Source organism: Hippocampus bargibanti, linkage group LG05, assembly GCF_051943395.1.
Source record: "Hippocampus bargibanti isolate YZ-2025 linkage group LG05, ASM5194339v1, whole genome shotgun sequence".
Taxonomy (NCBI): Eukaryota; Metazoa; Chordata; class Actinopteri; order Syngnathiformes; family Syngnathidae; genus Hippocampus; species Hippocampus bargibanti.
Genome location: NC_142738.1, coordinates 10,119,718 through 10,147,707, shown reverse-complemented (window position 1 = coordinate 10,147,707; position 27,990 = coordinate 10,119,718). Strand labels below are relative to the sequence as shown.

The 27,990-nt window shown below is 41.0% G+C and overlaps 1 protein-coding gene across 4 annotated transcripts; it reads right to left on the bottom strand.

Moving 5' to 3' along the window:
• Positions 1-109: 109 nt before the first annotated feature.
• On the bottom strand, positions 110-27,805 carry eps8l2 (EPS8 signaling adaptor L2). Of its 4 annotated transcripts, XM_088996354.1 has the most exons (22): positions 27,565-27,805; positions 23,776-23,854; positions 17,601-17,651; positions 17,113-17,159; positions 12,517-12,581; positions 11,152-11,313; positions 10,875-11,024; positions 9,496-9,575; positions 9,318-9,424; positions 8,354-8,424; positions 7,613-7,739; positions 5,700-5,788; positions 5,533-5,607; positions 4,217-4,365; positions 3,945-4,131; positions 3,837-3,871; positions 3,661-3,766; positions 3,381-3,500; positions 2,120-2,195; positions 1,873-2,044; positions 1,502-1,634; positions 110-829 (listed from the first exon to the last, which is right to left on the bottom strand). In XM_088996354.1, exons 3-22 carry the CDS (start codon positions 17,633-17,635, stop codon positions 752-754), a joined length of 2,064 nt encoding a protein of 687 aa, XP_088852480.1. In that variant the 5' UTR covers positions 17,636-17,651; positions 23,776-23,854; positions 27,565-27,805; the 3' UTR covers positions 110-751. The 4 variants fall into 4 exon arrangements, with proteins under 4 accessions (XP_088852480.1, XP_088852479.1, XP_088852478.1 ...); XM_088996353.1 differs by lacking the exon at positions 23,776-23,854; XM_088996352.1 differs by lacking the exons at positions 17,601-17,651; positions 23,776-23,854; positions 27,565-27,805 and having other exon boundaries at positions 17,113-17,347.
• Between the last annotated feature and the right edge of the window lie 185 nt (positions 27,806-27,990).

The window sequence follows — 27,990 nt, the reverse complement described above, 5'->3', positions numbered from 1 at the left end:
GTCGATGTCAAGATTATGCTCAAGAGTCCACACGTGTCATTTTTTTTCTTCACAATGTATGTTCTTTTTCACCCCAAAATCAAAAATTAATTACCATAAGACAGTTGGATAGCAAACAATTAACTTTTAATCGTCATCTTTTGCACTTTCTTTCCATTATTTACAGTCCATTTGATTGTGTATCGATCTTCATTTATTTATTGAAGCATCACAGATGAAAACAACACCTGTGCCGAAAAGCAACACCCAAAGAAATGACAGCCTCTGACCATATTTTACAAGCTCATGCAGAATTGTGAGCAAAACATAAAATATGAACATACGTTTGCGTGACGCTATTATTATATCCTGCTCCCGAATGTAAACGTCAATATGGAAATCATTGGCTACAGCATGAAAAAAAAAATGTGTCAAAACTTGCTGGAACAAATTGCGCAACAAATTTTAGCCACTGAGGAATTGATAGAAATGATGTTTTAGCCACATTGCCGTGAAACATCAGCATGCGCCACATTGACTTGACAAGCATGTACTGTACACGTGTCACTCGCACAAGAAGTTGTACACCCTCCGTTCACATTCACTGATCCACACAAAGCTTGAGACAACAGAGATGCCAATTAGTGTGCGCACATATAAAATGGAAGATGGAAGAAAATAAATATACAATAAAAATGTGGACAATGCATGAATCGCGGGCCCTTCGGGACAGCGTGATATATGAAATTAGGAAGGCTAGAGGTGCGCCGCCTCAGTCTGTACTCCCCGAGTCGATTCGCTCCTGCCTGCGCTTCATGACCTCCTGAAGCTCGCTGTCTCCACAAGTTTTCTGACAGAAACAAACAATGAATCAAGAGTAACTGTAGCAATGAATTCTCATACTACAGGGGCGTCTAAAGTTTTTGCAAAGGGGGGCAGATTGGGTATGTTAACTCATTCACTGCCAGATGTGCAAAAATGTGTTTACTCTAGTGCTAGGGTTTTTGTCATTGTCGCTCAAATTTCAGGACGCACAGAATATTGAGTTTTAGGACTACATAAACATTCAATGCAAACCTTAAACTCTCTTCTTTCATCAGAAAAAAGTGAATTCCTAATCTATCTATCTATCTATCTATCTATCTATCTATCTATCTATCTATCTATCTATCTATCTATCTATCTATCTATCTATCTATCTATCTATCTATCTATCTATCTATCTATCTATCTATCTATCTATCTATCTATCTATCTATCTATCTATCTATCTATCTATCTATCTATCCATCCATCCATAAGCTATATATTGGCTATATATTGGCTATCTATTAGCTAGCTAACTTTCTATCTATTTGAGTTACTTCTGGGTTGAGTGAATGCCGGTGCGTTTGGCTGCCCCTGGTCACCCACAGAAACACTTAGCCTGTGACTGAAAAGTGGCCTTTAGAGTTTTGAAAGTCGCTTAGAAATGAAATGTATTATTATTATTATGTGTGTCTGCTTGTCTTGTGCGACTAACCTCGATTTGTGTTTTCTGCACAGTAACCTGCAATGACACGCGAGCGCCTTCGTCTCCACACACGGCCTTCAGCTCTTGTTTGTTGAGAGAAAACAACTGCGCTCCAGTTAGGATGCCCAAACAATCTACCGTCCTGTTTGAGGATAATGTAGTGGGGGAAAAAAACATCATTTACATTCTGTCATCTCAAGAAATATGTGGACTTGAGGAAGTAAGAGTTGTGTGTGTGTGTGTGTGTGTGTGTGTGTGTGTGTGTGTGTGTGTGTGTGTGTGTGTGTGTGTGTGTGTGTGTGTGTGTGTGTGTGTGTGTGTGTGTGTGTGTGTGTGTGTGTGTGTGTGTGTGTGTGTGTGTGTGTGTGTGTGTTACTAACGCTTTGGAGAAGCCCTTGGCAGTAAGCCATGACTTGACTTGCTCCGGGTTGGAGTTGTACGTGAGTGGCACTTGGACGGCAGCCGGTCGCTCAACGCGGAACTTTCTGACGGGAGGCTGGCTTTTGTTCGAAGTGATCATCATCAGAAGCTCATTGTTGACTTCATCCATCACTGAGACACGGCAACAACACAAATCGAAGTAAGTGTAATCTACATACACACCCGACAAAAGTAAGGTTTGCTTACTTTTGTCTTTGTGTCGACCTTTGCTGAAACTGTCTCCTGGGCTTCGGGAGCCCGGAGAGGATGCACCATAGCCTTGCTGCACACAGACACAAGCACAACGATATTTATTTAAACTAGATGGTCGATTAAGGATTTGGATTAAAATTTCTTGTCGGTATGCTGTAAATTCGTATTTTTTGAGTGGGTGAGACTTGGGGTGCACACTGATAGGATTTAATGGATGTTCATCGATAAATGAAGAGCCCTCCCCACTCACATTGACATGGATGGATAATTTCATCTTCAGTGAACCTAACAAGCAAGTTTTGGGAATGTGGTGGGAAGGTGGACAACATGCAGAAAATCAAGCGGGTATGAGAAAAGTCCACAAAGATGAAATCCAAAATTCTCAAAGGTGTGACGTGTTTACCACAGAGGTGTGATGTGTCTACCAATTGGAGACCACTGCACAAAAACTTTATTTCCTACTGAATTTCTCCATTACAAATCATTTGGATGTTTTTTTTATAATTCAAGTTTCCTAAAACTGAATTTATTCTACTTGTTAGCTACAGAATGTCAATCCCAGTACCCCTCCATTCTGTACAACTACAGCTAGGACACAGCTAGCAAGCTAGCATTTAGAAATGAAGGAAAAAGATGCCCATTTCAAGGTAAGATCAGAGCATTGTCATCAAATGGTGAGTAGTTTTACTTTCTGTGAATGTTATTGTGCCGATGACCATTTTATATTTGAGTTAGTGGTGTACATTTCCGGGTTGAGTGAACGCTGGTGCGTCGGGCTGCCGCTGCTCATCCTCAGAAGAAAAATTCTTATCCTGTGCCTGTAAAGTGTCCAGTTTTACAATGTTTCATCCCCTCCACAATAAATTGATGAATTAGTGGCGACCCCTTCAATGGAAAAGCCGAAAGGAAAAGAAGACTAGTTTTCAAATCAGAAGTCAAGAATAATGATTGTTATTGTGGTGTTCCTGGGACAATTTGAAATTTTGGTTCGGACTTTAGCAGGCATCATGGAAATTCAATTGCTTTGATTTGCTTTCGTGGGCCGAATAAAATAATGTGGCGGGCCAGATTTGGCCCCTGGGCCTTGACTTTGACACCGGTGCTGTACATGATGACTGTATGAATGCAAAACATCTTGTTCTTATCTTAAATTTGGCAGCGCTACCTAATTATTTTGGCCAAAAGTGAGCAAATGGAGAACTGGAATACAGATGCGCTAGATGCAGCCCGGATCAATTGGATTGCTGCAGCTTACCTGGCTGTAAAAACCGTCAGGTTCTTCTAGCTTGACAACATCCAGGATGTTGTAAGGGACGTAACCGGCTTGGCCGCTACGATTCCTTAGTTTCCACCACTGTTTGTCATCCTCGATCACCTGAGACACCCCGAAATGACTCTTCATTTGAGTTAAATCATTCTGGTTCATGGTTCTTTATTAATTAGCATGAATGCTATTTTATCAAAATTTCACCCAGGCTGTCATATTGTTTCGGGTTGGCTGGCTGTGTTTTATTCAAGTATGCAAATGTTTTTACCTCAAGTATTTCATCCGTCAGCACTGACAGCTCGTTGGCATTTCGTGCTACAAAGTGGTAGCGGATTTTGGCATATTTGCGTGCGGGGGGCATCCCGTTGTATGATCTGTTGAGATATAGAGTTTTTATGTGGGCTAATTTCAAAGTCACCATTTATGAAATAAACCCTTTCTTACCCATTGGATGAGTTTGAAGAAAGGGTTCCATAGAACTGTGAAGAAACATGCAAATTGATTTGGATTGTTGAGTCTTTCTATTCAATTCCAGTATATGGTCAGTCTTACATCATCAGATGAGTGTTTCCTGTAATCAGGGCTAATGGGGGACTGCAAAGAAATGGGAGAACCCAGAGGCCCACCAGGACCTTCTGTTTCCCACGGGGCCGTCCTGAAGAGCTCCACTGGAGGCTCCCAGCCATTCCGGAATTTGGGATAATAAGGGGGAGCACACTGATCCCTAGGCCATTCCGCTCTAAAAATGCAACAATAGAGGTGCCAGACCACCATTTTTTGATATGATTCTTGAAAAATGCCCATTCTGAATATTGTTGACAAACCTTGGTTTGGTCCATGCCTCTCCGAGAAGATCAAATATGCTGGTTTCTTTCGGGGTGAGATGTCCCCGCAGGAAGTCCACAGCGTCTTTGGAAAGGTGGGGGGAGACAATAGAACGGACCAGCTCAGGACTGCCACAACTTTGCAGCACCTGCACACACAGACCGGTAACTGTAAGCATTGGACTCTTTTGACTGTACAGTACTGTATTACATGTTTTAATGTATTTTATCATCGTACAGTATGTACGATTTTTACCACAGCCAAGTGGCAAACTGTGTCAAACAAATCATGCGATGAGTTGACTCCAGCAAACCAAAAGTGATAGCAACACTAAAACCTTGGTTTTGGATTTACCTGGAGCTTTAAGAGGGGCGGGGCTACAACTGACAAGTGCCCGTTCACTTGACTTAATTTTTTTAATCGCAGTTTGCTCCAGTCCGAAAAGTACCCACTTCGTCGCTAGCATAACTGCAATGGTAAGTTGAAGTTTATTTTCTCTTTTGTTTGTCAGATCTGTGGCGTTATCTTTCATATTCAATCATGTTTGCTTGCTTTGTTTGTCTGCTTTGAATTGTGTCAATGGCGCTTAATTACTTGCTCTTTGCGATTGGCATTTGAAACAACATGGGCAAAGCTTGAAAAGAGCTTACACAGACGTATGGGCAAAGCTTATAAAAGGGCAAAGCTTATAAAAATCAAGCCCTGACTGTGTCAGTGGTGTCAATGCTCAGTTTTCTTTTGTCGGAGTGTGGCCATTTTATGTTTGTCCGGCTGCACCGGAGTGTTTGAATGATGGTTTTGCGTTACAGCAAATACTGGAGCACCGGCGCTATGCTTCCTGGTTTGACCACTGGGATATGTAGTCCTTTTGTTCAATCCCGGAGTATCGGCGCTCTGTTTCCGGGTTTGACCACCGTGATTTGTAGTCCTTTTGTTCAGTTCCACTTGTGCTCTTATCATTCGAATATGAATCTTGGTTTCACTTTAATACATTTGATGACTTCAAATAAATTTTTATTCCGGAAAAAAGTACACAAATAATGTACTGCTTTCTTATTTTAAATTATGTCATTGTGATTGAACCATAACTGTGTCATAGTGTCGCGCAGGGGTCACCAACATAGCACCAGGTATCGCCGAGCGAGCACATCAGTAGCCCTCGGGCTTGTTCTAAATATACAGTAGCTTGCCACTGATCGTAAATTGTAAATATGAGCGTGAATGACTGTATTGTATGTCTATATGTGCCATAATTGACTGGCCTCCAGGCCGTGATTGTTCTGGAGTATCCAACACCTTCATATGTTGCTCTTACCAGCTCCAAAGGGCCAAAGAGAAAATGAACCAACTCTGACGCGCTTGGATTCTGGATGTGCTTCTTCAGTTTGGCCTGCAGGGAGTGCAATGACAGAGCTAGTGAGGATGCCCCGGAGACAACAAAACAAAAAAACTCGGGAGGTTAATAGATCTGAGATGTCTCACTAAGAGGTTGAAGGCCAGCTTTAGTTTCTGCAGGCTATCAATGAACTCTTCCTCAGAGGGGGGCTTGGCTCGTAGTGTCAGCATGCCCTCTGCGAACAAGCACACGAGACCGCAATAAACACACACACACACACACGCACACACACACACACACACACACACACACACACACACACACACACACACACACACACACACACACACACACACACACACACACACACACACACACACAAGTTGCCGGGGTTCAAACATATGTGTTAAGGAGCACCACAGGAAACTTAATGTGTGTTAGCATCACTGTTAAATACCAGTAAATATGTCGCTATTGTATAATTTACCATTGTTGATCTTCTCTGTTCAAGTCCAAGAAAAAAAAAATCTACCTGCTTAAAATACTGGGTTCTTTTCCTAATCCACTCACTGGGTAGTTCTGGATTTCAGGCGGATTTGGTTACTTTTACACATAGTTGGGTTAATTATTTTGACAGATCAGATTGAGTTTAAGGTTGTATTTTGGTGGGGTGAAGTCAGTTGGCATTTTGATTTTAGACTGAAAGTGAAATATACATTTTATATAGCATTGATGGCAGCTGAAAGGCTCACTTGTGGTGTAAGGACAAAACAACAAAAACTGTCTCCCTTGAGCACATCGGAATACAGTTTGCCTTCCTTCTGACCCAACAGTTTTATGTGTTTATCATGTTTCTCAGCCTGGAACCCAATTTATGCGTCATTTGTAGTTAAGAGGAGGTTATTATATGTTCCTTTAATTTATTCACTGCCAGACATGTGCAAAAATGTATCCACTCCAGTGCCAGGGTTTTGTCATTGTCACTCGAATTCCAGGACCCACAGAATATCGAATTTTTGGACTTCATAAACATTCAATGCAGTGTAAGAAACCTTAGTGTCTTCTTTCATCAGAAAAAAAGTTCATTCCTAAATTATATGGTTCCGGAGTTATAGGAGTTTGAAATGAGGGTCCAAAATACAACGCAATACATACATACATATTGGTTTATGTCGCGCTTTAACCACAGCTGAAGCTGGAACAAGGTGCTAACATAGAAAAACAGGGAATGCTGCCCCCTTGTGGAAGGGAAAAACATTGCCAGAGGCCATGGCCAACGCTTTATTGCCACCCAAACAAGAAGAAACAAAACCCGAAACAATTCAAGAATGGCGCTCTACATCATATTTTCAATTGCCGAATAAATGTGTGAGTGGCAGTGAATGAGCTAATAATGTAATCCAGTTTATTTACATTTTTTTCTATGCAGAGAAATATTGTATTCCTAAAATTCCGAGAGCTCCCGATTTGAGAAACCACTAGACTAGACTGTCTGAATAGAAAATAAATGACAGTCAAGCAATAAAATCAGTACCACCTTAGTTCTCTGTGTAGCATCAACAGTGTATATCTTTCTAACTTTGCCAAAAGAATACATATTGATATTTTCAAATCACATCACCACTGACCAAACATGCACAAAATGAGAATAGCATGGATGAAACATCACTCAACACATTGTGGTATAATTATTACTTTTCACCTTAATTATAACTGTGGTACCACAGTATTTTCGCGACTGTTAAAATATTATCGAGCCAAACCAGACAAATGAAATCATTGAGTTAGTATTCATAAAAATATAATGATAATATTTATAATAACAATAATATAGTAGTATTAATAACAAAAATAATAGTATCAATAATAATAATAATACCACTGAAATGAAAACTGAGTATTTTTCAAATGACTTGTAAGCGAAAGCCATGGAATTTTGGTGTTGACCATCATGCATGTCACTGGAGAACACAAAGAGATACAAACATGGCAGTGTGAGCAATATGCAACATATTGCCACTTCATGGTTGCCACCACAAAAGAAGAAAGGTAGACAGACCTGCTGGTCCTTTCTTCTTATTCTTCTTACTCTTGTTGCGCTGGTTGAGTTGGGAAAAGGCCTCGGCTGCCTTTTGCACCCGCGCCACAAATATCTCAATATCGTCCAGGGCACAGTTGAGGATTTGCTATAAAAATAACAAGATGGATGAGGGTGTCCCACAACGATGCGCACAGTATTATCGACAAATGCACTGCACTAGTTTGGTAACACATTCCTGTCATTGCAGCTTACATTATTGTAAAACAGAAAAAACAAAACAATTAACTCATTCACTGCCAGACATGCACAAATGTGTCCTCTCCAGTGCCAGGGTTTTTGTCATTGTCACTCGAATTCCAGGACCCAAAAAATAATGAGTTTTAGGACGACATAAACATTCACTGCGGCGTAAGAAGCATCAGACTCTCTTCTTTCATCAGAAAAAAATTAATTCCTAAATTATGTGGGTCTGGAGTTATACAAGCTTGAAATGAGGGCGGCTGTCCAAAATACAATGCAATACTGTACATACATCTTGGCTTATATAGGGCTTTAACAACAGCTGAAGCTGGAGCAAAACACTAACATGGAAAAAAGGCTTGGGGAAAAGGAAAAAAAATACCATAGGCCATGGCCAGCACTTTATCGGCACCCAAACAAGAAAAAAACAAACACATGCGGGAATGACGCTCTATGTTATATTTTCAATTCCTGAATACATTTATGAATGGCAGTGAATGGGTTAATTAAAACACTCACCACATCCTTCTCAATGCGCCTGGCTAACTTCTCATGTGACTCTGGGTCACTGTGTCCAGACGATCGCCTGTCTGCACCCAAAAAAAAAAACCCACTAAATCAGGCATGACAAAAAATCACAAATGACCTTCATTAAAATGTCGTTATTTTGTTCAATAAAATGAATTCTTCCTCTTGTTTATTTTTTCATTCTAACATCAAAATAGACAAATGGCATTCATATGGTTCGACACATTTTTAAAGTGCATAAATAATGAGTAACATACAACGTTGGAAAGTTCCATTCGTTACAAGTTATAACCATTAACTCATTCACTGCCAGACAATGTGCAAAAATGTGTTCACTTCAGTGCCAGGGTTGTTGTCATTGTCACTTGAATTCCAGGACCCACAGAAAATTGAATTTTAGGACTATATCAACATTCAATGTAGCGTAAGAAACCTTAGACTTGCTTCTTTCATCAGAAAATAACGAGTTCATTCTTAAATTATATGGCTCTTTAGTTATATGAGCTTGAAATGGGGGTGGCTGTCCAAAATACAATGCAATACATAGCTATTGGTTTATCTAGCGCTTTAACAATAGCTGAGGCTGGAACAAAGCGCTAACATGGAAAAAAGGGAAATGCTGCCCCCTTGTGGAAAGGAAAAAAATGCCAGAGGCTGTGGCCAGCGCTTTATCGACACCCAAGCATTAAAAAAAAAAAAAAACCCCAAACAATTTCAGGAATGGTGCTCTACACCATATTTTCAATTCCTGAATAAATTTGTGAATGCAGTGAATGAGTTCAAGGCTTTCTTATTCTTATTTTTCACAGCAAGAATGTGGAAAGGGAATTTGTACTGGTGTACATGTTAGTGTTTCATCACATCATGGAAAAGCATCACAAGGACTAGCCACAGGAGGCTTGAAGCTGACCTTTCTTTACCAGGCAAATGTCAGTCATGTTACTATAATTCTCACCTTGCGGAATTGGGGCAGCAACACGTCCTTTTGCAACAGGGGTGGCCTTGGGAGGCGACTGAGGAAGGATGGTCTCTCTTCGGTGCTTCATTTTCTCCTGGTTAATTCTCCAAAAAGATGACGATGTTCAGACTTTAAACATTGCAGGTCTATGGATGTGTGAATGCGCCTTTCTTACTTGAGCGTCTGAAGCCTCAATTTCTTCCCATATTTGTTATCTCCAAGGGCACTGTCTATATCTGCATGAACTAATTCAGCCTGTGTGAGAGACGCAGGCAAGCAAGTCAAATGTTATGAGATGAACCAATATCTACAGAAGTTAAGTTTCATTTTTAAGTAATATGTTGAGAATCTTTATCTAATCATTGGAGCTCCAGCTCTGTACAGTGCTCACTTGAACCACTGTTACTGACCTATATAATCTTCAGCACCAGACACTTTGAGGCGCTCAAGGACATCTGCATAATTGTACATGTGTACAACTACAGCGACTGATCATTTTAACATGGTTCGGTGAGTTTCTGCACCGAATGTACGGCTGTTATCGGATTTTATTCTATCACTGATCACTTTAGCTCTGTTTGATACCTTGCACCTTGTTTCAATTGTTCCTGAGAGGTACCATTTACATTAGATTAGATTAGATTAGATTAGATTAGCCTTTATTAATGTCCTCGATATTTATTTGTCATGTCTTTTTTATGATGATACTAGTGCGGCGTTCTACCGAAGACTAATTCATTGTGTGTTCTACACACTTGACCAATAAAGATGATTCTGATTCTAATAATATTAACACTGTCACACTCATGAATTACTAAATATGAGAAACTATTTCGAATAATATTTAATGTGTCTGTGTATGCTCTCAGTCGTACGGGAGTGGTCCATCAATGAAAAGGTTTCTTCAGCCGTCACCTGTACTTCTTTGTCGGACGTTTCAGACTCATCCGATGAGCTTCGTCAGCGAACTAAAGTTATGCTGGTAACTCTGGCTCTGTATATATCCTTAATGGACAGAGGTGGCGGTGGCAGATAGGCCCCTGCTCCAAGGTTGGGGCAGCAGTAGACTACACACTGAAGCTAATCTGATTATTTCTTTTTTCCTCTTTGATTACCTCGAATGTCTTTGCCTGGCTCTGATTTCCCCATTAGCTCTGGTATCACCTCATTAGCATGACAAAACCTACGTGGTATCGACCTAAGAAGGGCCAGAGTTACCAGCACAACTTTAGTTCGCTGATGAAGCTCTTCGGATGAGGAGCGAAACGTCCGACACCTTCCAAGAAGTACAGATGACGGCTGAAGAAACCTTTTCATCAATATCTGATGCGAATGACCATCGTGCAGGTGCGCACAACGCCGAGTTGTCAACAGATACTTTTGAGTCCTTTCGCAAAAGTCCAAGCCACTAACAGCCTCACAAAATATGACCTCAAATTGTGCCGCTGGTCGAGCCCATGGATTTATGAACGACATGAATCCTTGCTATAAGCGGCGTAGTTGTGTGTACAGACAATAATGGAGGCAAAGTGAGTAACGCGCGGAAACACCCACCTCCACCTCGTCACAGTGGAAGAAATGGATGTCCGGCCGGTGCTGCTCATTGTCCTGACACACTAGCAGCAGCACGGATGGGTAACGCGTCTGATTTAGCACGGCCTGAGACAGATGGATTGTGGGTAGGGGGAAGTTCTCCAGCTCCTCCTGCAGAAAGAGAATAGCAGATTTCTTATAAAAAGTTGACATAACGTCGAGTAGAAATTCATGACTTTCTTAAGTGCACTTTATGAAACTGTACAACAAATCTGCAGGGGGGGAGGCAGTACAGTACCTGGGTGTCACAGTCCAGCAGCCGGACTGCCTTTTCAGTGACTTGCAAAAGCATTTCCTGAGTCCAAATTTTGTCTTTTGAATCAAGAAGGGTGAGTTTTTTGATGGCGTCATCCACAGTGGCAATGGACTCAGTCTTGTCCATGATGAAAGTGGACAGATGCTAACCGAGGGTGAGACAGAAGGTGACAGAGGCAAAGGACATAGGCATCAGATAACTTAGAGTATAGAAAAATGAAAGAATAGTGAAGGAGAACATTTTCTCTAGATCAATATCACACTGCAATAGGGAGCCAGTCTACATAGCTTAAACACAGAGTGCTTTTCGAAAAAGAGATGAAAGTCCAATTTTAAAAGAATCAATAGTTTGCCATCCATTGTGTATGCAGTCAAATACTTTTTGTTGAACGTTCAAACTGAGGCAATGAATTTGTGAACCAGTCCATGCTCCTTTAAAGGGTCCCTGGATGTATTAAGTACATTACGGGTGCAAATGGGTTGGTTAGCATGTGAATTTTTGTCACTTAAAAAAAATCATTCACTGCCATACATGTGCAAAAATGTGTCCACTCCAGTGCCAGGGTTTTTGTCATTGTCGCTTGAATTCCAGGACCCACAGAATATTGAGTTTTAGGACTACATAACCATCCAGTACAGCGTTAGAAACCTTAGACTCTCTTCTTTCATCGGAAAGAAGTTAATTCCTAAATTATATGGGTCATTAGTTATATGAGCTTGAAATGAGGGCGTCTGTCCAAAATACAATGCAAAACATGCACATTGTTTTATATAGCGCTTTAACAACAACTGAAGCTGGAACAAAGCGCTAACATGGAAAAAAGGGAAACGCTGCCCCCTTGTGGAAGGGAAAAACCATTGCCAGAGACCATGGCCAGCACTGTATGTGCACCCAAACAAGAAAAAAACTAAACCCGAACAAATTCGGGAAAGGCGCTCTACGACATATTTTCAATTCCCGAATTAATTCGTGAATGAGTTAAAGTAGGAACACCGAACCAAGACGTCGTGCAACATTTCACATTGGGACACCTCCAAAAGTCCACTTTCAAATTAGCAAATAGCAATTCATTTTCATTATTTAGACATTAGAATTACACATTAATAGCCATGAATAAGGAGTAATAATAATGAAATATATTTTCATCATCGCATTATGAATAATAAATGTACAATGATATAACAGGATAATCATTCTCTCGCATTTAAGATTAACACGAAGAAACAACGTTACTTTCTCAGTCGCCAACATTACGATATTTCCCGAGTCTCATTTCTCAGTCGCGACTGTTAAAATAAAAACAGCTTCAAAGCTTCATTTCAATATTTCCAAACAAGGCAGCCTTACCTCAACATGGTATTGTGACGTCTCCTGCATAATATAATTAGAGTTGGAATATTTTTTCCTTTGCTCTGAAAAAGAAAAAGATGAAAACATTTCAAAGCGGGTCTCGGTTTCCGAGGTAGTCACAATCATCAAACTTGCTTGGATCCCACATGTTGTGCAAATCAGAGTAGGAGTGAATAGACCGAAGGAGACACACATGAGTGAACTGACTACACTGGCAGGGCAATAAGGCAATAAACACCTACGCTATTTATACTTGTAATTCTTTTCCCCATATGCTACAGGAAAATAATGGGAGGCAAAAGGAAACAAAACAGCCAAATTAATCTATTTTTTTCTTAACGACGAGATGTTGCAGCAAATAAACCAACAAATAAATATATTTTTTAAATTAATAAATATTAATTTTTTTTCCATACAGGTTGACTCCCAAAGGAGTGGCGAATCGCATATCTAAAAAGTTAAATATTGATCATGCTATCAAAGATGATGGTGCAACTAAAAGCGTTCTATCTCACTTTATATAATGTTAGAAAGGATTACGTCCTCTAAAATGCACCATAAAAGCATCAAACCTCAAGCTCAAAGATCACAGATGATTGCCGTCAAACATCACAACAACATGTAAATTTCCTTCATCTGTTGTCATTAGATGCTGTGGAGTCTAGCTTATAAACTGCCAACTTCCGAGTCTTCCTGCGGTGCCCCAGTTGGAGATGGTGTGTATGCAGACAGTTTTGACAATAATGGCACATATTGCAGGCACTGCTGCTACTTTACATTTACAGGAAGTGTGATTTCAAAACGCACAGCAAGTCAAGAAAATGCTAAAAGAATACATTCACCCATGTTTTTTTTCAAGGCCTACTTCATTTTGCTTCTATTTTTAGACAGTTCAAGCAAAGGATAATTTATACGATGAACAGTAACTTAAAGGACAACCGACACCATATTTTTGTTTCCTAACTGACATTAGAAAAAAAACGTTTTATAGCATCTAAAATACCCAAAACCCGCAGGCTGATATTTTTACTCAAATGCAAAACACCAATAAAAATGAGTTAGTGTACCAAAACTACTTCAAAATGACCTCGGAGAGGCCTAGTTTCAGAAGGTCCCGCCCCCGTGTTCGTGACGTCACGCCAGGACGTCTTGCCTTGCTCTAGAATCAAAACAATGGCTTCAGATTCGGAGAAGATGCTTTCTTGTTACTCATCCAGTTATGAATATGATTCAAATAGTTCTGAAGAGGAAAGCTTAAATGTTTGCAATCGATTCCGGATCAATTCGAGCCGTAAGGACTCCAATGTAGCGTCCCAGAAAGTGCACAAGATGGCTCCGTTGGAAATGGGCTGATTTGTCTGCCGGGAATTTGTGTCAACTAGTATCAAATAGTAGTCTTTGTGCAACACACGATTCACCATCACGTTATTTATATTTTTCCTTCTAATTTCGCCATCAACTCGGATTAACACGAAGTTTTCAGACCAAACAAAGTACCCAAAATGCATTGTGTGTCGCTTTCTCGGTCAGGGGCGTTCCAGACGTGACGTCACGTCAGGCATCGTCAGTCATATTCAGTGCGAGTCTTAAAACGTAAAATATAGCTATATGGCGTGGAATCTTTGTAAAATACGCTCAGTTGAAGTCATTTGAAGTGATTTTACAAATTATGGACACAACTTGTCCGGAGGCGTCGATTGTCCTTTAAGACTCTGGTCTCATATGGCCACAGCTAAATGAGATATGCAAGCTGTGATATGATATTTTTGTGTTTGAAGTAGCATATATGTGTGCCACTGACCTATTCACCAGGTGAATGGCTTGCAGGTAACCATTACATGGTTATTAAATGTGAGCTTGTTACAATCAGGCCCACACTGCCAGATGTCTTCTCCCCCCACCCCGCCCAACAGATCAAACACGTTGGATGCCGCACGCATCATGAAAAGCGCTTGTTCCCTCTAGAGCGGACACATTGTGCTGCGTGTTGAATGTGACACAAAGGCACTGAGTTTGAACAACAATTCATTGAATCTGTCAAGAGTCCTTTCATTCCAATGGACCTTTTTGTGATCTATGTGACTCAGGTGTTATTTTGAAAAGTGATAGCTAGCGTCCATGCCACCATTAGCAAACAACGGCAACATTTGCCTCGTCGCCAATGCCTCTCGGCTCATTTCGCATTGCTTGGCTCCGCACAGGTGGAAGAAGGGCATCAGGTGTCTGTTTGAAAGTTGAGCTGGCCGTCATGTCTTATTAATGCCACTTATGGCCACCAATTCCCAGGGAGCAACAGCTAGCAGCGAGAGGCATTTAACTGGCAAATGGGCCAAGAAGCCATTGACCAGAAATAAAGAGTGGTGGCGGCAGGAGGGCAGACTGTCAATCTCCCAGTGTCTCCAGATTAATTTGTTATTAAGTGCATACAAATACATGTAGCTGAGATTAGGATTTGATTTTGTGTCCGCACAAAGAGCTAAAACTGCCCAATAAATCAGATTTGGTAACAGCTGGCTTTTGTTTTTACTGCAGAGCAGCATTTGGATGTGACTGCATGGCTGTGGTCACAAACATTTGGCTATTTGTTTCCAGGAAGCTAATAATAACAGACCAACATGGTGACTGTCAAACAGTACAGATTTAAGACAAAATGTGAAACTGATCATATTCTGACATATTCCGACCGACCGACACTGATGCTATACTCAAGCTAATATTATCCAAGCGCAATAACAGGAATCTAAACATGATACATTTCTCTTTATCTACCCACTAATTAATTTGAATGGGTGAAGGGAATGTGTAGAAAACATCACCTCTGACTTTTAGTTCTGATAAGATAAACGCAACGGTTCACCATAAAATCAAAATGGCAGTCTGACAAGCCTGAAATCTCAACAAGGAAGTAGTGACCCGCTAACTGACAAATAAACCAATAAAAATGCCACTCTGTGCTTCCTTTTCAGGGAGCTATACTTGACTAAGCACATATCCAAATTACTTTAGTCCTTAATAAAACTAACAGGTGTACCTAATAATGTAACCGTTGAGTGTATAGTGTTTTTATTCATGTATTTAAACCTCTCTTAAAAAGATAGAGCTGTAGATAAAAATGTAATGATGTAATTGTAATGCAATGTTCCTGCTCTGTCCCAAAGGAACAGATAAAGAATCATTTGCATATGTGCGTCAGATTTTGCATACAACATAGTGAGACAAGACCTCTGCACTTTGTGGGTATTCAACATGGAGCGAGCAGTAGATGGATAACCAACCACTGCTGTTTTGCTGCTGTTGTTGTTGTTTTTGATGATGACACACACCACCATCTCATCTCCTGATTTGGCAATCTGCTCTCATGCCCCACACATTGTACTGACCATCTGCCGCACAGACTGAGGCAAGCCAAAAGGAGAACAACACGACCTCGAGTCACCACACGTACTGTGAATAACTTCACAAGGAAACCCACAGGTGGGTCTGTCCTGTGGATTTTTAGACAACTGTCATAGAACCCCGACAGATAACAAGGTGCGAAGCCAGATGGTGTGGGAACTTCAGCATGCCCGCATATAGCATACTAAATTATAAATAGCCTCTCAATGAAGCAGTTTGTTTCTGAATCATGTTCAGCACAACATTCCACTATATTTGCTGTGTGCAATCGAGCCAAAGTCTGAGGCTGCCTGGTCTGTAACAGAGGAAAGAAAGTGTGCCTCGTCTTTTCCCCCCTTTTCAAAGAAAGTTTTATTCACCTGCAGGGACACCCTGTTCCAAGCCAACTTTATAAACAGGCACAGCCCTGAACACACACTCGCAGTACACAAAACGATGGAGAAACATTTATTTGGGGTCTTGCTATTTTAGGGGTATATACTCAGCGAGCTTGTGAAAAGCAAAAATATGTGCATTATTGACACCCACTGAAATGCAATGGAAATTAGCCAAACATTACCATAACACTGCAAAATATTCAAAATGTCCTTTCTGAGAAAAACAGGCAAGACATGTTGGCAAAACAAAAAAAATGTATTTTAATTTACTCCACACACTCAAATGCTAAAAAAAAGGATTAGCCACTTCTCCTTCAATCCTGCCTCAGGACAACAGAATGAACAATGTAGTTTTTGTGATAGGACAGAAAAAGTTTAATTCCAGGTGTAGGACAAGTCATGGCAAACGCAGTCATGTGGCCATTCACAAATTACGCTTGAAATGAAACGTGCAAACAAGATCATGAACAATCCAGTGAATGTCTGCAACAAATAATCTTGATAGCTACAATTAGCTCGAACCTTTCCCCCACATGACAAATGACAGCCCGGTGTACTAAGATTGGACAATGACTGAGAATGTGTTGAATGGAATTTCCACAATCAATCTGAAATTGATGCCAACCAAATGTCTCCATTGGGGGACTATTAAAGTCTTTCTTAACTGTGTAAACAGGGTCAGATTCAAATAAAACAGTTATTCATCTGCGGATTCTCACAAATACGTAAAGGAACCCAACTGCATAATGAATGAATTCATAACACCTCCATCACACCCAAGCGGAATGTGCTTGGTGAGGTAAAATATACCAGCACTTACCAAAGAGGGCTTTTGCGCTGATCTTGCTGTCCGATCTCGCCACTCCACTGCAATGACAAGAAGAGATGGGATTACGCTGCATTCCCTTCATCTTGTCTCCGATACTACCACCAACTAAAAGGCCTGCTCTCTCACTTCTTCATGAGTCACAAGCCCACAAAAATAGGAGTGATATATACAAAGTGTCCGTGAGATTATAGCCTAAGATTTAGACCATATGGACCGGGCCAGGGAGTAAGAGTGAGAGTGGAAAAGGGAGAGGAGGGGAAGGAAGAGAAGGGGGCGCGCAGGGAAGCTGGAGCCAAAATGTCCAGGCAAAGCAAATAATTCTCAACAGAGGCGCTCTGTGCTCGAGGTCCCTGACCTACACTACCTTCCACATACCGCTTTAGGTAATCTGTGGCAGCTGTGACAGTCACCTGTGATAAAGAACTAAGGTAGGGAAAGGTAAATATTGAGGGAGAGGATGGAATGTGCAGTGAACTCACTTGGCTGGCCTTGTTGGAGATCCTAAGGCGCTCATGGCTCAAGACATTCACCTGAGAAGGAAGGAGACATAAGATCATGAAGGACTGGTGACAATATGAGGTGTGCCGGTGAGATGAAGGAATTGGCACCGTATGGCATATGCGACTCACTCTGTTCTAGACCTCTGCATAGAAGTTTCTATAACGGCTGTCTTCGGGCCGTAGGCAGGGGACACCCAGAACCGGTTGCCAGCCAATCGCAGGGTACACAGACACAAACAACCATCCACGCTCACAATCATACCCTGGGACAATTTGGAGTGTTCAATCAGCCTTGTTTTTCAAATGCGGGAGGCAACTGGAATACCCGGAGAAAACCCACACAGGCCTGTGGACAACATGTAAACTCCACACAGGGAAGACAGAGTTGGAATTGAACCCGGTTTCTCTGTACTGTGAAGTTGATTTGCTAACCACTCGACCACCGGGCCACCATGTTGTAATTTATCCAACGATTAACTATTTTGACTCCTTTTTCTGATTCTCTGATATAGAATAGACAGAATAGACATTATCATATTTAAAAGTTTCATGCTGTTATATGCTTAGTGAACATGTGTGACTAGAATACACAATGGAAGCACAGAAAATCTGGGGTCAATCTGAGGTAAACAGACACAGCTTGTTAAACTGCCATCCTCATGTAAGAGATCTGGCCTTGGACATAATTTAGGACTTGGTAAACTCCTTCACAGGAAGAGCTCATTAGCCAGGTAACAAATCTATCGGTTCATGGAAAGGACAACCTATTAAAATGTCTATGTTGTGTTGTTTTATGGATGTTGGTGCTTGGGACGTCAAGGGGTGTGATATTCAACTCAAGAAGACTGTTTTACTAATTTATCACATAGATTTGCATATACAGTACTCTCAATAAATAGCTTGGCAGAAGACTGTAGACGTTGGGCGTCGGTCATGAATGGCTACGTCCCCTGCCGGCAGTAAAAGACAAACTTCCTGTGTTCTCTGACATTCTCCCCATCAGCACAGGTGTCATTCTTCGGTAGCATGATCACCAATGGTACACATTACTGAAAGACACCGTATTATGTTATGTTTTTGTTGGAGTTGCTTGTTACTGAAACTTTTTAAGTCGCTCTCACTATCAGAGACAAATTCCTTTGTCTTTTTGTGTGTTCATTAATGATAATGAACACGCTGGTCTTAGCATTCTGATGGTTATAGTGTATTGCTGAGCACTTTATTTTTTGGGCTTTGACAAAATATAAGAATTAATTTCGTCCATTGACTATCCTACGGCAAAGTTCTTGTTTTGTATTCGTGTAGTTCTACAAAAAGCCAATTATGGGGAAAAAACATTCAAACCAGTGGCAGATTTAACATTTCCCATAATTCTGTAGTTTTACAACCATAAGCAGTCATCCAAGGAGAACCCAAACACAAATGTGCTCCTGTTTTTATACAAGGAGGCAGCTTGACAAAATAAGGCAAAATGAGTCAGTTCCATTCCGAATAAATGTGTGGAATTCATCTTGTTATTGCCTGAACCTGCCATGTTTTTCTTGACTTTCCTGTCTCTCAATCCATCCTTTGTTTCCATAAACAGCCCATATAGTGCATCAAAGGAAACAGTTGACGAAATGGCCTGTTCTTCCACTGATCTCATCCAGTTGCTGAGCCGGTATTGCTAACAGTTTGGGGACTCCATCTATAACAACATTGGACATGAGCCACTTGATATATCCATCTTCTTATTTTATTATTGTCCTATTTGCTGAATAATTTGGTTCAGATTCATGTTCGGTCAGGCTCATTAGTGGCAATTTGCATAGCCCGTGGTAGGAAATGAGAGAAGTTACGTCAGCATGGAGCTTCCACATTTTCTGTCAAGGCATGCCCTCATGATGTTACATAAGGCATATCAACACACACACACAGACTAAACTCGCTCTCACTCTGGACCCTAACGAGCTGTTACATGACAAAACTGTCCGTTTGTGTTCCTGCACAATGCTCGCAATTTGCTGCATACTTGTAATGGAGAGATTATGATGCAGTGACAGCAGTGTGGTATGATTCATTGATTATTCTAATGTGGAGTTGCCATATAAAATAACATTTGGTAACTCAATAAGATGGGAATAAGTCAGGCATGCCTGAACATTCCTTGTCTGGATCAGAATGAAGTTACACACCTTCATGCTTTGATGCACAAGTGTTAAATTCGGAATCCTTTTTTTTTTTTTTTTTTTTAACCAAAACAAAAATCCGCGATGCACTGAACCCGCGATAAGTGAACCACGAAGTAGCGGGAGATCACTGTCTTGCAAACTACAGACTGACATGACAGTTAAAGGACAACCGACGCCTCCGCACAAGTTGTGTCCATAATTTGTAAAATCACTTCAAATGACTTCTACTGAGCGCATTTTACAAAGATTTCACGGCATATAGCTATATTTTACGTTTTAAGACTCGCGTTGAATATTCAGGAAGTCTTGTTTTCGAGTTGATGACGATGCCTGACGTGACGTGACGTCTGGAACGCCCCTGACTGACAAAGCGACACACAATGCATTTTGGGTACTTTGTTTGGTCTGAAAACTTCGTGTTGATCCGTGTTAATGGCAAAATTAGAACTAAAACACATAAATAGCACGATGGTGAATCGTTGTGTGTTGCACCAAGACTACTATTTGATACTAGTTGACACAAATTCCCAGCAGACAAATCAGCCCATTTCCAACGGAGCTTGGGCACCATCTTGTGCATTTTCTGGGACACTACATTGGAGTCCTGACGGCTCGAATTGATACGGGAGGACTTCTTTAATCGAATGCAAACATTTATGCTGTCCTCTTCAGAACTATTTGAATCATACTCATCACTGGATGAGTAACAAGAAAGCATCTTCTCCGAATCTGTTTTGGTTCTAGAACAGACATGGGCAAACTATGGCCCGCGGGCCACATACGGCCCGTTAGGCTTTTTAATCCGGCCCGCCAAACATGCCCAAATTATAGTAAAAACAGTGTCTGAAACTCATGACAAAAAGTTAGCTGGACAACAGGGCAGATAACTGAAAAGTTTCCTGCCCCATTCTTCACAACTTGAAGCACAATGAGACAACTAAACACATTAAATAAAACATTGTCACGAAGTCTAAAGTTTTTTTTTTAAATCAAGAATACTATACGTGCTACCTTACTTAATTTACGGTAAATGTGCATGGCTGCAGATTTTGCTGCAGTAGTCGATTGTCATTGTGGTGCACAATGCAACGTTTGCATTGCTCCCTACGAGCCACTAAGCCCCTTTCATAAGTCTCACGTACACTTTACAGTCACGGTTTAATGTAAATTTACGTTTTGTAGCGTCACATATCTTGTTAGCTTCTTTTGAATCTTTCTTCTGGGCTGAGGTTCTGTGCATCTATTTTGGAAAAGGATATGCAAATGCACAACCTTATAACGGTTGCGAAAGTCCGGAAGAAAGAAGCAGGCTTCTGATTGGCTGCCATGCGGAGTATGCAAATTTCAACTTCAGGTAGCCTATGTCTGTGTGCTCGGCGACGGCATACGTGTACTGTTTGCGGGTGAAGGCGAGGAGTTTGTTGAGCGCGCGGTCAGGACAAACCATCTATGATTTTGCGGAATTTAACACAAGTGGGTATTATTGAGCTTGAATATTTCGTTGTGTAATATGTTTTGAATGTTGAAAGTGATTCCATTTTTCAATAAATGTTGATTTCTTTAACTTTGCCCCTTCAATGAAAACAGATGCAATCTTGATAAATCACAGTGCATATGTTATTTTAATCTATTTCCATTTCCTCCTCCAAGTATCTGCGAAATAGTATGTAAACGCCATATTCTTTGAGACAAATTTATTAACTGATCAGGGATATTTTTCATATTTGAAAGACAGTTAATAAATTGGGTTTAGTGTTCTTACTGTGCTATGAGGTTTGTACACACTACATTAAAAGGACAACCGGCACCATTTTTTTTTTGTTTCCTACTGACATCAGAAAAATGTTTTATAGCATCTAAAATACCCAAATCAGGCAGGCTGATATTTTTAGTTAAATGAAAAACACAAATAAAAATGAATCCGGAAATGGCCAGTTTCAGAAGGTCCCACCCCCTTGTTCGTGACGTCACGCCAAGACGTCTTGCCTTGCTCGAGAATCAAAACAATGGCTTCAGATTCGGAGAAGATGTTTTCTTGTTTAAATAAATAGTTCTGAAGAGGAAAGCATAAATGTTTGCAATTGATTCAAGGAGTCCTCCCGTATCAATTCGAGCCATCAATGACAGCAATCTAGCACCCAGAAAATGCAGAAGATTGCGCCCAAGCTCCGTTGGAAATGGGCTGATTTGTCAGCTAGGAATTTGTGTCAGCGAATATCAAATAGTTGTCTTGGTGCAACACACAACGATTCACCATAGCGTTATTTATGTGTTTTCCTTCTAATTTCGCCATCAACACGGATCAACACGAAGTTTTCAGACCAAACAAAGTACCGCAAAATGCATTGTGTGTCGCTTTCTCGGTCAGGGGCGGTCCAAACGTGACGTCATGAAGACTTCATGAATATTCAGCGCAAGTCTTAAAATGTAAACTATAGCTATATGCTGTGGAATCTTTGTAAAATACGCTTCGTCGAAGTCATTTGAAGTGATTTTATAAATTATGGACGTAACCTGTCCGGAGGCGTCGGTTGTCCTTTAATGCTTTAGTATTTCCGGCCCAAACACTCCCTCCAAATGCTCCTGGCCCGGCCCCTCTGTCAAATTTTAGAACCCAATGCGGCCCGCGAGTCAAAAAGTTTGCCCACCCCTGTTCTAGAACAAGGCAAGACATCTTGGCGTGACGTCACGAACAAGGGGGCGGGACCTTCTGAAACCCGACATCTCCAAGGTCATTTTGAAGTCGTTTTGGGACCTTTAACTCATTTTTATTGGTGTTTTGCATTTGACAAAAAATATCAGCCTGCGTGTTTTGGGTATTTTAGATGCTATAAAATGTGTTTCTGATGTCAGTTAGGAAACAAAAAACGGTGTTGGTTGTCCTTTAAATGAGCGGTCAAGCGTAGCCGATGTTATTGTGTACAAAAAAAACACAATATTGTGCTTCTCTTCCCCAAGTGACAATTCTTGTTTTCCGTGAAGTTCATATTGTGATAAATCACACTTGTGCCTGTAAGCCACTTGATTGTTCTGTAAAAAAAAACACAGTGAAGCACACCCTCTGAAAACAATGTAGGTACTGGAACGTGATTTTGGGCAGATTGTCACAGCCCAAGCAATTATAAAATTTGGTACAAATGGTTTTAAAAATGCCAAGAAACCATAATTTGTTCCTCCAACCACACTTATAGGACAACCGACGTCTCCGGACAAGTTGTGTACATAATTTGTAAAACGGCTTCAAATGACTTCTACTGAGCGTATTTTACAAAGATTTCACCGCATGTAGCTATATTTTACGTTTTAAGACTCGTACTGAATATTCAGGAAGTCTTGTTTTTGAGTTGGTGACAGTCCATACGTGACATCACTAAAGGAACGCCCCTGACCGAAAAAAAAGACGAATTGTAGCGATCCTTCCATCACGTCAATGTATTTTGCTGTACTTGTTTGGTCTGGGGACCTGATGTTGCACCGAAATGCCGCCAGAAGAGGGTGTCCAAGCTCCATATAAAGAATTTATCAGCCTGTGGAAACGGAGGGGGCCACAGGAGGTCGCCATTTTGTGCCTCTTTTTCGGTGAGACAATGTTGCCTCAATGTTGCCTTATAATGGCACGGAATAAATTCTTTAATTGATTGCAAACATGTATGCTTTCCTCTTCAGAACTATTTGAATCATATTCATAACTGGATGTGTAACAAGAAAGCATATTCTCCGAATCTGAAGCCATTGTTTTGATTCTCCAGCAATGCAAGACGTCTTGGCGTGATGTCACGAACTGGGGGCGGGACCTTCTGAAAATGCCCAATTCGCAGCTCAATTTTTTGCAGACTTTGGACATTTTAAGTCATTTTTATTGCGTGTTTTGGGTATTTTAGATGCTATAAAACGTTTTTCTGATGTCAGTTAAGAAACAAAAAAGTGACGTAGGTTGTCCTTTAAGCAAGCAGCAATTTCTACAATCGACGCTGCGCCAATACCTGAACGAGCTGTAGATGACAATGAATGTTCTTTATGATTATATCACCGGAGATCTGTGTCCTGATAACAGCCAGTTAACTGCGGGTGTAACATAACATCTTGTCAACTTAAGTCAACATAAACAATTATAAGTCAGGAATACAAACAACGTAGGCAGATCATGACATTATTTATTCTGAGGCTTTATCACTATTTTTTTTTTACTTTGTGGGTTGTCGACGGACGCATGAGGTGGTGTGTCATGGAAAATCACTTAAGTGGTTTTTGCATAATCCGCCCCACTAAAACACAAAAGGACAGCCATCAAAACGATATCACTTAGCTTTGCATTTCAGTGCTTGGTGGAGATAATAAATCAAGAAACATGCAACGACCTTGAAAAAACCTGTACTATGTATACAAGGATAATACAAGAATACATTGACTTGAGGATTTCACTGTTGATCTTTTTAAGACCAAAAGTAGCATATATATAACATTTGCCCCTGCGCTATACAAACATGCCCTTGATTTATTATTAAATGGCTTTTCCGTATGACAGCGGTGAGAAAATATTATTGCACGAGTTTAGCAAAGCGAGACTTGCCATGATGTTTGGACAGGAGACAGTGCCACTGAAGAAAAGACAGGTAGCAGAGCTGAAGATGTTAAGGTTTTCTTGGATAGGATCAGGAATGAGTACATTAGAGGGACAACTCATATTCGAGGCTTTGGAGAGAAAGTCAGAGAGGCCAGACTGAGATGGTTTGGACATGTCCAGAGGAGAGAGAGTGACTAAATCGGCAGAAGGATGCTGAGCCTTGAACTGCCAGGCAGGAGACCGAGAGGGAGACTGAAGAGGAGGTTTATGGATGTGGTCAAAGAGGACATAAGGGTAGTTGGTGTGAGAGAAGAGGATGCACAAAACAGGGATGGAGGACATTGATTCGCTGTGGCGACCCCTGAGAGGAAAAGCCGAAAGGAAAATAAGAAGAGAACAAAGCGAGACTTGCAGCGGATCAAACAAAATGCGATGAGGTCACTCACAGCACATTGTGCTGGGAGCTTCTTTCAGCGGATAACATGAAAAAAACGACCTGTTGAATTTGTTAAATGTGACCTTCTCAGGTGTCTACACTCCATCCATCCATCCATCCATCTATCCATCGACAGTATCTCTCTATCGACAGTATCTAGCTAGGTAGCTGGCTAGGTAGCGAGGTGGGTAGCTGGCTAGGTCGCGAGGTGGGTAGCTGGCTAGGTAGCGAGGTAGGTAGCTGGATAGGTAGCGAGGTAGGTAGCTTCATAGGTAGCTAGCTAGGTAGCGAGGTGGGTAGCTGGCTAGGTCGCGAGGTGGGTAGCTGGCTAGGTAGAGAGGTGGGTAGCTGGCTAGGTCGCGAGGTGGGTAGCTGGCTAGGTAGCGAGGTAGGTAGCTGGATAGGTTGCGAGGTAGGTAGCTTCATAGGTAGCTAGCTAGGTAGCTATCTAGCTATCTATTTATAATCATAATACATTTCATTTCTAAGCTCCTTTCAAAACTCTCAAGGTCACTTTACAGTCACAGGGTAAAGTTTTTCTGTGGGTGAGCAGCGGCAGCCACATGCACCAGCGTTCACTCAACCCCGAAGTAACTCAAATAGATAGAAAGCTAGCTAGCTAATGGATAGCTAATAAATAGATAATAGCTTGCTAGATAGCCAGCTAGACAGCCTACAGCCAGCCAGCTAGACAGCGAGTAGCTAGCCAGCTAGCTCATGGATAGCTAATAGATCGCCAGCTAACAGCCAGCCAATTATCTATTTATTTATTTTTATTTATTACCGGACTAAAATCAACATTTGTCAGTGTTTGGTTCCAGCGCTAATCTTTGTCACAAAAAAATGACAAGATTGAAGACACAAAACAAAAGCATCATAGAGATTTTAAGCTTGACCAACACAATACTTCCTCTTTTTGCCCTTATCTGCTAGCGTCTCTTAGCTCATTCGTTCCTTCCTCTGGGACGGTGCCAGGTTTCAGAGGGGAGGTGAAGGCAGAGGAAGACAGGTTGGGTGTCAGGTGTTGTCAAGAGGCCCATCGCACTACTCCCCTCCAACTCTTTGTTTCACAAAGCCAGCTGTTTATGTAGAGGTAATTATCCAGTATCGGCGGCTGCGATAGCCGCATTAAAATGGATCGGCGCGTTGCTACTTGCTACAAGTTTCTTGCCGAATGGAGATATTTTCCAAAGCGTCTGGCGTGAATGGAATGTTTTGCAATTCCTCTCTGATGGAATGAGGTTAGACAGCTGCTCATTCACGATACCCTCAATGATAGTCACTGAGGCGAGTCCTTTCTTGTTGAGTCAATGTCGATATTTGAGGACTCACTCCCGTGGCTCATTCTGCTCAAAAACTCATCAAAACTAAACTGACAACAATTGAATAGATTTCCCATATCGGACTAATTATACTGTGATGATACTCTATCTCTTCCAGAATTAAATTTGACCGTTATATTCCTAAACTGGAAATATCAATGTCAAGGAAAGAATGATACCTTAAAAAAATAGTTACAACAAACTGCTGATGAAACATGTCTTGAATCATGGGCGTGACGTGTTTGCAACCGGCTGAAGCGCTTTTTTTGATTTTGTCCCAAATTTGTTTATAAGGACTTGAACTTGATCCACGTAGTCTATGAAACAAAGATTTTGAACAAGGAAAACGCCCAGCGATTTGACTGGTAACCAAATTAAGGTGCACTCCGCCCCACCTTTAGCCCAACCATTCATGAAATAAAACAGCATAGCAACAACACTACATTGCTAATCCACGACATCTCGTTAATAGTTAAATAATCCAAACTCTTATACTGTTTACAAATCTGTAAATCATTACTTTATCTGATTTATAGTCTGACTGTACAAAGATGTTGTTACCATGGTAGCACAATAGTGGAAACATTACATGAGTGGGTGGAGAGTATTCGCGATAATGTTGATATAATGTGAGTGGGGGAAAAAATACGATTGAGCAACGTGGACTTCACCCTCACAACCTGAGTAAGCATTTTGTCAGAGATAAGTTATCTGGTTTTATGTCTTTCAATGCTGTTTCGTCTCAATTGGTGTTTCTTTTCCTGGTTCATGATGACAACTGGATCAATGTGACAACAAGCCTCCCACTTGCATGCTTGCTTTTTTCAGGGGGGGGGAGCTGTGAATAGCTCTGTCACTTGATTAACGCACATTAGCAATCAGTGTTCATCATTTAGTTGTTAACGTGTAGCATATTTATGAACGCAAAGTGATTCCTGCTCTCCGTGTATCTGTACTTGACCACTAACCATTAATGTTGAGCATGATTTGATGTAATAATGCATGATAGCTACGAGCAGTAAAAATGTCAAGTTGAAATTGGGATATCACGACGACAATGGTGAAATTCGACGACGAATATCAGAATCAAAAAGCCTTTACTAGTCCCATAGTGGGTAATTTTGTATAGCAGCAAAATTTAAAAGGGTAGGGTGGTTGAAAAAAAAAAAAGAAAATATTGCATGTACAAAAAAATTGCAAATGTACTGAATGTGTGCTTCATAAGTGCAATATTAGGGCAATGACATTGACAAAGAGCCTTAAATACTGATGTTGTCTTCTGTAACTTAATTGCATTGCATTGCGTACACAGAGATGTTCCTCATGTGGGTGGCCTTGTTTTATTGACACCAGCCAATGTTCACAGATTGAATTTTTATTTAAAAACAATCATTGACTTTGTAAAGTCACTTTGTAAACAAAAGCGAAGGAACAAAACAATTCAACTTACTTTTCTTTAACTTTCTGCACTGGATACTCAAGGTGGCCAACATGGGGTGTGTAGGGGGACAAAAGCTTCAATCTGCTGCCAATCAGCAGACGCAAAACCCCGACAGGAATACGTCTAAATGGGTAGCACAACAGAGCTGTTAAATCCCGAGCCAGGGAATGCTCCTGTGGCTGCCGTAACGCCACGCACGCACACAGAGTTGTTGGTTCTCCGAAGCAGTCGCTCAGGAGGGAATGTGGGAACAGGTGAGTGACAGATGCCTCCCAGGTAATTCAATACGGGAGGGGAGGAGCTCCCTTGCTGCTTTTGTAAGGGTGAGATGGTCGCTGTTGTTTTTCAATAGATATGTTTTTTTTTTTCGCAATAGACATGATAAAACTCACTTCATATCATCACGGTTCGTTCGGTGATCAAAGTTGTTTTCCG